The 13,000-nt window shown below is 41.7% G+C and overlaps 1 protein-coding gene across 1 annotated transcript in view; it reads right to left on the bottom strand.

The window, feature by feature from the left end:
- Positions 1 to 4,702: 4,702 nt before the first annotated feature.
- The window catches only part of CACNB4 (calcium channel, voltage-dependent, beta 4 subunit), a 144,157-nt gene continuing 135,859 nt past the window's right edge, over positions 4,703 to 13,000 (bottom strand). The window contains exons 13-15 of the mRNA XM_014957343.1: positions 12,244 to 12,429; positions 6,350 to 7,788; positions 4,703 to 6,132 (exon numbers count right to left, since the gene is read on the bottom strand). Coding sequence (XP_014812829.1) covers positions 7,528 to 7,788; positions 12,244 to 12,429 — 447 coding nt within the window. The 3' untranslated portion in view covers positions 4,703 to 6,132; positions 6,350 to 7,527. The remainder of the gene's footprint in view (positions 6,133 to 6,349; positions 7,789 to 12,243; positions 12,430 to 13,000) is intronic.

Raw genomic sequence — 13,000 nt, 5'->3', positions numbered from 1 at the left:
GAAGGAAGGTAAAAAGCAACATGAGCAAATACCTGAAATGACGACTCATACCAACAAGCCTGCCTTTTTTCTCTCTTTTTTTTTTTTTTTAATTTCAATGAGTCCAGTCACAAAAATAACAACACTTTTTTTTTTGTTTTGTTTGTTGGTTGTTTTGTTTTTGTTTGTTTTTTCTTGGAAAGCCACTAAAAGCAGAGGGAGAGCAAAGCATGCAAACACTGTACACAATTTGCATAGTATATTTTTACCCGGCATGCCTCGTCAGAATGCTACACATACAGTATCTATAGGAGTAAAAAACAGAAAAAAAAAAAAAAAAGGTGGGGGGGAATCAGCAGAAAAACCCACAAAATTTGTATTTTTCGGTTTTATTTTAGTCACGCCTTTCCCAGCGTGACGGAACTGGCTGAGGTACCGGCCACCGAGACATCACCGGGCACCAGTTTGGGTGAAAAACGGGAGGGGTTTTTTTGGGTTGGATCTGAGAAGCCCAAGGTCGGTGGTTTGCAGTGCCAACGACCCGTTTTCATCGTTTTCGCCCCCCGCTGTTCCTCTCGCCTCCGTAAAATCCACATTTTTGCTCGATTCTCTCTCCCTCCTACAGCCGCGGCTTCCCTCTGAGAAGAGGATCAGGCGTATCCCACCTGTAAACACACCTGGGGCCCAAGAACGCGTTCCTTCAGCTTACTTTCCTTCTAAATTTAATTTTTAAATCTCTAATTTCTCAGCAGTATCAATGGAAATTTTGGGCCGACTCCTCCACACCTCGTAGGGTTTAACGTTCTTCTCTCCCCCACCTCCCCGCCGTTCCCCCCTCACACGAAAGCACCGTAGCCCCCCCGATCACTTATTTACAGGGGGATATTTTAATTCCCGACCTTGGGCTACTCATGTATTCGTGGGATATTCACCAGTCGAATGCCAGAATCTGTACATCGGCCAAAAATTAGAAGTTGTTCATGTAATTTCAGCTCTGAGGAGGAAATTAGCAGAAATGAATGCAGTGGACTTTCTAATTTTAAAAGGTTCTTTCTCTTTTTTCTTTTTTTTTCTCATTAATCAGTATGGAAGCAATACAAGTTATTGAAAAATCTACCACATATGCAAAATGCGAGGCTTAGAAATAAACTGCTGAAGTATCAGGCAGCAAGTTAAACTGATCAAAAATGCAATAAATCCATTGAGGCTGGATCAAAATATCTACCTTTTTTTTTTTTTTCTTTTCCAAAAATACAATGCCAAATGCAGTAGTGGAATTACTGTAAATTTGTGCTATTACAAATGTGCTTCTTTTTCCTTGCTCTCTTTTTACATCATTGGCAAAATATATTACTCTGTACTGTACAATATATTTTCTCGCTCTATGGATCTTCTGCTGCTTCTACAGAGTAGAATTAATATCAAAGGGGACTGTGGCATTAAACTTAATTACGCTTTGTTTTTGTCAGGAAACAGGGATAAGGCATATATGATCATCAGTGTGTGACATTTATGGTCAGACCTTGCAAATGCTGGCTCTCAGAGAAGACAGTAATAAACGCCGTGTCCGGTAGAAGGTGTCTGTAGGATCAAGCCCAGAGAGTAACGTGCTGCCAAGAAATTTGAGGGGAAAAAGGCAAATTTACTAAACCAAGCCGCTGCTACTCCCAGCTTCGGAAGAATAAAGGGGATGACACACTCTTACTACAGGCAGCAAGTTAAACTGATCAAAAATGCAATAAATCCATTGAGGCTGGATCAAAATATCTACCTTTTTTTTTTTTTTCTTTTCCAAAAATACAATGCCAAATGCAGTAGTGGAATTACTGTAAATTTGTGCTATTACAAATGTGCTTCTTTTTCCTTGCTCTCTTTTTACATCATTGGCAAAATATATTACTCTGTACTGTACAATATATTTTCTCGCTCTATGGATCTTCTGCTGCTTCTACAGAGTAGAATTAATATCAAAGGGGACTGTGGCATTAAACTTAATTACGCTTTGTTTTTGTCAGGAAACAGGGATAAGGCATATATGATCATCAGTGTGTGACATTTATGGTCAGACCTTGCAAATGCTGGCTCTCGGAGAAGACAGTAATAAACGCCGTGGCCGGTAGAAGGTGTCTGTAGGATCAAGCCCAGAGAGTAACGTGCTGCCAAGAAATTTGAGGGGAAAAAGGCAAATTTACTAAACCAAGCCGCTGCTACTCCCAGCTTCGGAAGAATAAAGGGGATGACACACCCTTACTAACATTGTTAAATTATTTCTACCTTCTCCCCAAATTCTCCATATGGATTCAGTTCCAGTCTTTCTCTTGACTTCTTAAATGGATTCCACAAGTGATGAAAGAGATCGCAACACAAATTTCAATACTGAGTAGCGTTTCCATTAACATTGTTAAATTATTTCTACCTTCTCCCAAAATTCTCTGTATGGATTCAGTTCCAGTATTTCTCTTGACTTCTTAAATTTCAATACTGAGTAGCGTTTCCAGCTCTTTCTCCAACTTAAAGCCTTACATATATTTTATAACATAATTAAAATGTGCCTTTTATTTTTAAAGGCATACCTTTATTTTTCTATATAAAATAAATTGGACTAGAATAACGACCTAGCAGAGGTTATTCAAATGACGACTCTTCAAATAATATTCTCTCTTTTGGCATCATTTTAAAGCTAGTGGGAACCTAATTCCCCCAAAGTTAAAATTGGTTACATTACAGTATCTTCTTTTGTGTTACCCTTTGTAGGACTACTCTTTGAAGGGATGGGAGGTAACAGCAACACAATACATGACAGCAGAACACCATGTATCCAAACTTGTATTAAGCCCAGGTGGTGTAATGCAACCCAGTTTTAAAATACAGATTTTTAGGAGCGAAATGAGATTTGTATCAATGGTATTTTACAAAATATGCATTTGATTATTTTTTTTCTTTTCTTTTGTGGTCTCCCAATTATTTTTGCTTTGAAGAAAATGAAGACCATGGGATCAAGGACGGGCTTGAGAAGCACTGAACTTGGAAAACAAAGTACAGCAGAGGACACATTTCATACATTCCTAAAGAAAAAAGTGACTCGTGAAAGCCCTAACTTACCCAAATCAGTGTGCTATAAAGTAATTTTTTTAGCGAGTGTAAGTAATATTATCATAAGTAAAATTATATTATTTTGAGAGTGGTAATGTCAGTAAAGATACGAGATTGGGGGACATTTCAGAGGAGTCTCCGGTATTGAGACCAAACCAAATTCAGAAGATTTGCCCTCAAACTGAACCTGAAGTTACGGACCTACACTCATCCAGAGGAGCCACCCTCATCTCATCATTCCTGCAGCTCCCTTTCCTCCTTTATGTCATTTTCACTCTCAAAAGTACTTATTCAACGTTATTTTAACAGCAAGGAGCACAAAAGATCAAACCCCCGAATGATTTCCATGGCAAGGTGGTTTTTCAGGATAAAATCTAGGTGTTTTCAGGATAAAATCTAGCTGTACTGCGCTATCAGTTCTCAGGCAGAGGAACTGATTTTTGCCAGACCAACCTGTTTAGATAATGATCATCTAATTTGGCCCTCTGTTGATAAACTCAGATTTGATAGCGGACGCTTCAGTCGCATTCCTTTAAACGTAATTTCATCATGTACTTGGAAAACATCATCAGTTGTGAGTTGCACATCCCATGGGATCAACGTTCCTCTATGGAACTGGTAAAAGAACCTGGATGTCTGTTAAACACAACTTGCCAAAGTATTTTAAATTAAGAGCTTAACAATTAATTGTCTTCAAAGTGGCTTCAGGATTTTTAAAATACTTTGTTAATCTGTTCACAAATATATGAATGCACTGACATATATTGTCTTTCGATATGAAGGTTCATGTTATCACCTTTATTGGCTAAATTATCATTCATCCAAAAGTGTCCTAATGAAAAACTCAAGTAACAACAGCAACAACAAAAAAAAAAAAAAAGAAGTTTTTATAAACATTTCTAAAAACTCTCTGTATAAGCCAGAGCTTAGGAACAGAACTCTGATCTTTAATAATATTTTAATAACAAGAAGAAATGGCGTGAGGACTGGAAAATTAGTCTTACTGGTATTCATTCCGGAATACATGAACTTCACAATTTTCTATAGCGCCGTTGCAGAGGAAATCACGATACAGCTGGCGAGCACTGCTGGAGTTCTAACACACAGACTAGGAGTCAACGTGTCCTCATCAACATTGCAGCTTGTACTGCTTACCGTGTTGCCTAAAAATCATTTACTTTTTTTAAAATAAAAGAGTTCCCATAGCTTGTATCTAGAATAAATTAATCATCTATTAGCATACTCAGTGTATTTGTACTTAAAGATGTATCTATCTTCAAAGAATAAAAAAAAAGCCCAGCGAGGAGACCTGCTGGAGCACTTAATAACTGATTTCTTCTATTACATGGGCAGTGGGAGAGGAGGGGAAACTAATTACATACAACAGTAAAGTAAACTTAAACCCACAGAATAGAGGAACTCGATGTGTTCGTTCAAGACAATACATGACTTCCCTCACAAGCTTGTTTTTATTAGAACAAACAAAGTAGTTTTGGCACTTCAGATGCTGCAGGTGATGGAATTTGTGCATATGTGTCGTGTAGGCCTTTCCCTTTACTAGCGTGACATGGAAGACTTCAAAACAAGGCTCCAAAAGGCTCTAGAAATAAATGACCTTTTTTTTTTTTTCCTTTTTTTTTTTTTTTTTTCATCTAGGAAATGATAAAGCAGTAACCTTGTTTACTAGAAAATATATGTAGATGCTTCGCAGCTACCTGCCATTAAAATGCAAATATCTTCAAGCAGTTAAATGATCTGATCCCTAATGCTACTACAGAATAAAGATAAAGAGCTGTCTAATCTAGGTTTATACATCTCAGTGCATCCTCTGCAATTAATACTTTAATGCACACAAACAAGAAACTCATTAAAGCTTATAGAAAAAAATGTTTTGCCTAACGCCTTCTTTCTCATGCAGGTATGTGTGCTGTACATGTAACAAAGATTTGTAAAAATTACTGGAGAATGCTCCACTGTGCTATAGCGGAAAATATTCGAGAAGGCAGCTGAAGCTACCGTTCCAGACCGGATCCTGCTGTGTTTTCTCAGCCTAAATGCCTTTTTTTCTTTGGAATCTGCCAGCATCCAGCCTGAGAAAATCCAACGGGATCAGGTCTGTCATATCAATTCTTCACTCTGTTACTCCAATGGATGCAGAGATTCTCTTTTTTTTTTTTTTTTTTCTTTTTTTCTTGGTAACCGGCCCATTCGAATCATCTAGTGGTGCCTTTTAGGCAGTGAAGTTGTTTAAAAAATTAATCATGCATCCACAGTCTTTTAATGCTGCTAGAGATGTACATCGGGTTTGGCTGCACCAGATACGAGCTGAATTATTTTCCTCATTGTTAACATCAAGAAAATAACCAGACTCGACAGTGGTGGAAAAATACCAGTGAATTTTTTGCTAACTGGTCCAGAAAGTAGAAGAAACCGTAATATTCAGGAAATTCATTTAGTGCTACATGCTTTTACAGCCTCCTGTTAGCAGGCTTGGGGAAGGGAATAAGCAAATTGAGAAGTTTATGATCCTCATTTCTGAAAGAAATAGGTTTGGACATGAACCTGCATAAAAACCTGCACGTTCAGCGTCGTCCTGTCCATTTTAGAGCACGCAGGCAGTGGGGGATTTTGGGAGTCTCTGCTTAAAGACATGGGTGGGTTGTACAAAACCGTCAGTTATGGTCAAATTTTTCAATCACATCGGATCTAAGGCTTCACTGATCATGTAAGACAGAAGGTCCAATCACATAAATTTATCTGTTCAAAGAAACTGAAGACTCGGGAGGTGAAAAGCAGGGATTGTTAGGACGTAAGGCAGCAATATCTCCACAAAGATTTATCATAGATCTCGGAATCAAAAATGTCAGCTCTACCACTTTACCGTGAGCAGATTTTTTTTCCAAATGCTCTACGACTTTACTGGGAGCAGATATTTTTTTTTTTTCTGATGCTCCATTTTTATTGCAAGCTAATTCTGACCAATATGGTATTCTAAATATTCGTCGTTTAGGAATATTGAACCCCGCCCCTTTCCCTCAGATTTCCTCTCTGGGATTTAACCTGACGTTCTTCTGGAGAGTTTCTTGTGCGATGCTGGAATTTTCAGACATTCAGAGGTGGATTTTGAAAGATGTAACATACAGGTAGGTACTCGGATGTACTGGAATGGAGGTACTCTACGGACTGGGGAAGAGGAGTGTATTGTTTTCCATTTAAAAAGGCAGAATACTGAAAATGGGAGAAAAAAAAAAATTATGTATCTCTACACGGATTTAACCTGACGTTCTTCTGGAGAGTTTCTTGTGCGATGCTGGAATTTTCAGACATTCAGAGGTGGATTTTGAAAGATGTAACATACAGGTAGGTACTCGGATGTACTGGAATGGAGGTACTCTACGGACTGGGGAAGAGGAGTGTATTGTTTTCCATTTAAAAAGGCAGAATACTGAAAATGGGAGGAAAAAAAAAATAATTATGTATCTCTACATCAATGTTCCATTTTGGGACTACTAGCTGTATTCAGGTAAACGAGAGGGAAAAAAAAAACCAAACCAAAAAATACTATTCTCAACCTCTAACCACACAAACTGTTCTCAAGTTTGTTCATTTTCCTGGTTCTGTTTCCCCTTATCCTGTCACAGTTCATCACTGCTGACCGCAACAAAAATGTCAGTACCGGCTAAACTAAAGAAATCATTTTGCTGCAACATTCATGCCAGGTCTAAAAATAACTTCAAACTGGAAAGTATTTTGTAACTGCTGCAATAATTTGAGATATTTGGCACTCTCAATAGTTTACATTTGGTTCGTCTGAAAAAGCCATTCTGGAAATGAATAGTTAGAATAAATCCTTTTATTCTAACCTTCAATGTAAATTGAGCTTCCAGCAAACAAATACTGTAGCTGACTTTCTGGCTTCTAGTGGTTTGTAATTTTCAGATTTTTCATTTGTTTTTGTTTTTGTTTTTTTTTTTCAATTGATTGCAACATGCTCAAGTCGACTTTCCAGTCAATTCACCCAAATTCCAACAGGAATTGGTTTATAAATTGGTTCCAACTGGAACTGGTCATTTGGAATTTCCAGCACAGGAAATTATTTTATAAGTGCCTTGATAAGTACCCTAAATTACAAACGGATGTGTCTAATATCTAACGACAAGAAAAAGTATGGCTATAAATGCAAATGCTGTACTAAAAAAAAAATAAAAATAAATAAAATAAATCCCCAAACCAACCTATATGATCGGGCAGAAACGTAAGGGCGTGGTAACTTATTTTTTTGCCCCCTACTTAACATCAAGTGACAGCAGAGTGCAACCTCAGTATAACTGCGTTACATCTGCCAAATTAAGATGATATATTTTTTTTATTTTTTTTTTCTCCTAGCTACGTTATGGCAAGTTATCAACTGATGAATGCTATTTTTTTTTTTCTTTTTTCCCCAGGTTCTCGAACTCAAAGCCTGTGTCGTGAATCATGGCTGTATCCTCCGGGGGATCCTCGGTTCCTATGGGGTTTGTACGTGTCCTGGTAGGAGTCAGAGTATTCTTCTTCCACTAGAGGATAGTGGTCTCGGCTGTGTTGGGAACTGGAAGACAAGCGGTTCCTGCTCTTCCGAGCCCTTTCATTGTGATAATTTTCATCTGAGGTCATTAGACTTCGTCGCTCAATGGGAGAGTTCTCTGTAGAGTGGCTGCTGTGCCTCATACGCTGGCTCTACGAGGGCCAAAGAATCCAAGCGTTAATACAGACAAAGAGTAGTCGACAGTTTTCAGCTTGTTCTGAGACTTAAATTCTGAGGTCTTTCAGAATCCATCCACTTTTGTGTTAGTCATTTTATATTAAAGGACTGGGTTACAGGAACAGTCTGGTTCCTAGAGCTGAAAGCAGACCAAAGGCAGTGTCACAGTGAGCACCCGGCGGTATTCGCCGCCTCTAAATATTACAGGTCGCTCGGCATGAAAAGTGAGCTGATGTATTCAGCATTTATCACTTTTCTCTGATCATGAACATAACATTCATGCTTCTCTTCCGCTTGGAAAATTTTGAGCATCCATTTATGTGGTTTTAGAAAACATCTGAAGATGTTTGTTGTGGGGGTTTTAGAAAACATCTGAAGATGTTTGTTGTTGGCTTTGGGGGTTGTTGGGTTTTTTATTTATTTTTTAAAAAGGTGCAGTTCTGAGCCCTTTTTAAAAACCTACGTATGACCAAAGAAATAAGGGACTGCTAACCAGGCAGCTAAGGGGTGGCTAAAATGGTTAGGTATTAAATTCTTTCAACTAAAAAACATAATAAATATTTTAAATGTGTTGACAGACAATCCTTTTTTAGGGCAGTTTATTAATTAAAAGGTTTAGCCTTTGCTATCCTCACGTTCAAATAACGTGCTACGTGTATCATGTGAACCCAATTAATATTTTTTGCCCGAAAACTGGCACAATGAAGAAATGGCCTAAAAACACCCTGGTTGCCAGCATCCTGCATTACACCTCTCAGGGGGATGGTCATCCCTGCTCTCGGGAGAACTGGGGCGATCCTTTTGCTCCAGATGACACCCTCAATGTCATTTTTTTCTGATCCTGCCACTGCCCAGAGACGGCTGCCACCATGGCTGCTCTCCTCATCGTCTGCTCCTCTGGGTTGGGAGAGGATCCCTGCCCCAAAACCTTCCCCCCACCTCTCTCTGCGTGCCCAGGGTTTGGGCTGCATAATTTATATGAGAAGAGAATTTCTAAGCTGGTGTGTGCGGGGCAGGAGCCGTGCTGCCGGGTGTTCCCTTACAGCGCAGCAGGTTGGGTGTCACATCTCCTGCCCGGGGGGATCGATGCCACCAAGGTTACTCGTGGAGAGATGCCACACCACGAGCTGGCACAGAAAAGGTGCCCTTTGGCAAATCCACACGCTCAGCTACCGGGGAGCAACTCCTGCCACGTTACCCCCCAGTTTTCATCATGTTTTAGTAGTGATTATATGTCAAAGTCCACGTATGAGGAGAGGCTGAGGGAACTGGGCATGTTTAGTTTGGAGAAGAGGAGGCTGAGGGGAGACCTCATTGCCCTCTACAACTACCTGACAGGAGGTTGTAGAGAGGCAGGTGTTGGCCTCTTCTCCCAAAGGACGAATGACAAGACCAGAGGAAATGGTCTGAAGTTGGGGCAGGGGAGATTTAGATTAGATATTAGAAAGAATTACTTTACTGAGAGAGTGGTCAGGCCCTGGAACAGCCTGCCCAGGGAGGTGGTGGAGTCACCATCCCTGGAGGGATTTAAGAAACGTGTAGACGTGGCTCTTCAGGGCATGCTCTAGTGCCCAAGGTTATTGGTTTGTGGTGAGGTGTTGAGTGTGGGGTTTAGTTGGTGGGTGCGGTGTTTTTGGTGGGCGTTTGGTGTGGTGTGTTTTGTATTTGTTTGGTGTTTTTTTTGTTTTGTTTTGGTTTGGTTTGGTTTTTTTTTGTGGTTGGACTCGATGATCTCAGAGGTCCCTTCCAACCACTAAGATTCTGTGATTCTGTGATTCTGTATTTTCTTCACAAATTACACTTCTCCTATTTATTGGAGCTGGATGTACGCTCTTGATGTATAATCACCTCATCAATTGGAATTTTAACTTTCTGTGCTCGCAGCCTCTACCTTCCCTGTAGGAATTTATCGCTCCAGCTGCAACCTGCTGCCTTCTGGAAACCCTCCTGTCCCCCTGCCTCGAGTGTCACCCCGCTATTTACCTCCCGAGAGGTGGAAGTGTGGCACAGACCCAGTGTGGCTGCACGCTGGTCTGACACCCCAAAATAACCTCTGGTCCTGCAGCGCAGTCGGGATGATAGACTGCATTCTGGTTTGGGCAGTAAGGGACTTAAAATGCCCCGTAGCCTAAGAAACACATCTCCCCAAAAGTTGAATTGCAGGATTTAAGGCCATTTGCTGGAATTAGAGTAGACTGTGTAGGTTTAGAGCTAACCAGGGATTAGGGACAAGGGCGAACTGGCATTTAGGAGTTAACAAGGACAAGATTTACTCTTCCTGTTGAAACACACACAGCTCAACATCGGCATCTTCCCCTTGTGGGCAAGGTCACGGACCAAGGACATGGTGACCACCAGCTTTGGCAGGAGTACACACAGAAGGGACACAATGGGAGCATCCTCTCTTTTTCTCTAATTCTTCTCATTTTGTGCCATTTAACTTCACCCTGATGACCTTCAGGAAGCCCAAAGAGTTAAGTTCAATCAGAAGTTTCAGGTCTCAGTAAGCTAAAGCCCAAGCCACAGTTAAAGGGATGCTCCCAAGTCCTGATTAGGGAGGGGAAGGACGTACAGATCCTCCCAGCAGATCTGTACCACTCTCAGCTGTGACCCTTACACCAGGCTCTGGGCTTCTGATACTCAGTTCCCCAAAGTATCAGGTCAGAAGGGAGTCATGAGGAGTATAAATTCAATATATCATCAGCACCTAAGCTGGTTTAATTCCTAGGATTTGCAGGAGTGCTTTAATTACCATATCACACCGTTACAGTTAAAAGGGATGCAAATCCTTCCAAAGGCTTGAATTAAGGTAGAAAACCTCTAGGTGGATAAACCCTTGAGATGCTGGAGGTCTTTACTGGGAGATAACCACGTAAAACATGGCAACTCTTTGCAGGGGCCCGAATCCTGCGGGCTCCAGCTGGGCATGGTGGGCTCAGGGAGAAAGTGACCCCTCTGCAGAGAACTAGCACCATTCAAGTCCCACCTAAGGCTTCACGGTGAGGGTGAAGTGGGGATTAGGTGACGCGTACCTTCAGCCAGCCCACTGCACAGGGGTGATTTTCATCTTCAGTGTGAGTTTTCCCTAAGCAAATGGAGCAACATGTGACAGTTACTGCTGGTGTCCATTGATCAGAGAGAAATAAATGCCTGAAAAAAATCCTGTGGATACACCCAGTTCTCAAAACGAAACTGAAGAGGTGAAAGTTCTGCAGATGGCATTTTTATTGGCATGGAGGGATAGAGAACTGAAACTTTAAAGGCAAGTGGAAATGGAAAGGACAGTTTACAAGTGCCCGGCATTAGTAAGAGCCCAGTGCTGGTGCGTTCAGCCAGTTGGGAGCTGGTGACTTACTGGGCCTCAGCAAACCAAGCACAGCGCCAGGAAGGTGAGCCCCAAGTACCATGCACCTTCAGGGAAGTGCAGTCCACTCACAGAAAAAACAGCTCTACGTTAAATGGAAAACACTGAACAATGCATCGTTGCCTTCAAAACTGTTACCTGCTGCCAGATACTCTACAAGCAGAACAGAGGTTAAATTTGTCAGGTGAATGAGTCATTGAAAGTCACTCGCTTCAACTCGACTTCTGATGGACAGGAGGAAGGGCAGGCTCCTGGGATGCCACACACACACACACACACACAGACATCACTTCAAAGTTCGCTGCCATCCTGATCTTCTCACGCATTCGTAACTATTAATCAAAAACATTTTCTAGGTTTCAAACTTTAGTAAAGCACGTACTTCTCATTAAGGACTATTTACATGCCAGGTTTGAAGTTTCAAAGTTCAGCCGTTTTTGAGCTATCCCTGTGGAAAAAAAGGGTCAGAATTTTTTTTCAATGGGTAAAAAAAAATAAAATAAAATAAAATATGTATTTTATTCACACTCAACTCAAAAATGATGAAGGCATTTTGCTGATACGAGAGACAAGCATGGAAGTTTTTCACCCAAAAAGCGAATGCTTCGTGAAGTTATGAGGGTAGAAATAAAAGGGCTCATGGCAGACACTGGTCCACGTTCTTAAAATAGGGTTAGCGCGACCGCTGTGACAGACTGTATGGACCCTGATCTGATTGGGGCTCGTTTGCAAAGGCACTTTTTTATTAAAAAAAAGGCCATTTTCTTGGCAGAGCATCATTTAACTCTTCCTCAAGAATTTGCTTCTCTCCAGAGAACTCCTGGACGTGTTACTCCCCGTGAAACCAAGCGCGGTGACGGCGCTTCAGCGATTAACGGCTTCACCGACTACGGGGCTGCTGGCAGTGGCCAATCAGTGAATTATCACTAACGAAGCAAATACAAGCCACGCTATATAAAAACCCATCAGGCTATTTCCCCAGAGATTTCAAAAAAAAAATAAAAAAAACAACAAAAACCCCCACCTGATCTGCCCTGGGTTTTGGGGCTGAAAGGGCTTTTCCTACCTGCAATCCAGAGATGGCAGCCGGGTACGGGGAAAGGGCGGTGGATCCCAAATTGCGCCCGAGGAGAGGGGTCATGGGGGTGGTACTGGTGGTGTGGGTGGCCCGCCAGTAGGCCTCCAGGTACTCCGCCAAGTGCTCGCAGGCATCTTCCAGCTGATTCTCGTCCAAAATGACATCAAACATTTCCTGGTGGCAACGACAAAAGCGGGGTTCGTTACGAGGTTGCAGGTGAAAAGGAGAAACATTCAACAGTTCTCGTCGCGCTAATTCCTTCAAAATTCAATGAGAAAGAATCAGAGCACGGGATTGCAAAAGAAAATTATACAAGTGGGTTTAGAAGGTGATGGAAAGCTGAGGCTCTCAGAAGTCCCTGTGTTCATTGAGGTTCACTAGAGGTTGCCACGCTCAAAAGCACAAGACTCCTTTAATGAATTTATTTCGCTCTAAGATCATAGAACCACAGACTGGTTTGGGTTGGAAGGGACCTCAAAGCCCACCCAGTGCCACCCCCTGCCCTGGGCAGGGACACCTCCCACCACACCAGGTTGCTCCAAGCCCCCTCCAACCTGCCCTTGAACCCCTCCAGGGATGGGGCAGCCACAGCTTCTCGGGGCAACCTGGGCCAGGCTCTCACCACCCTCACACCAAAGAACTTCTTCCCCACATCTCAGCTCCATCTCCCCTCTTTCAGGGTCAAACCCTTCCCCTTTCTCCTAGGGCTCCCCTCCCTCATCAAGAGTCCCTCCCCAGCTTTCCT

This window comes from Calidris pugnax, unplaced genomic scaffold (genome assembly GCF_001431845.1).
Source record: "Calidris pugnax isolate Ruff unplaced genomic scaffold, ASM143184v1 scaffold256, whole genome shotgun sequence".
In the NCBI taxonomy this organism is placed as follows: domain Eukaryota; kingdom Metazoa; phylum Chordata; class Aves; order Charadriiformes; family Scolopacidae; genus Calidris; species Calidris pugnax.
The sequence above is the reverse complement of the archived record's forward strand: the minus strand, read 5'-3'. Positions and strand labels throughout refer to the sequence as shown.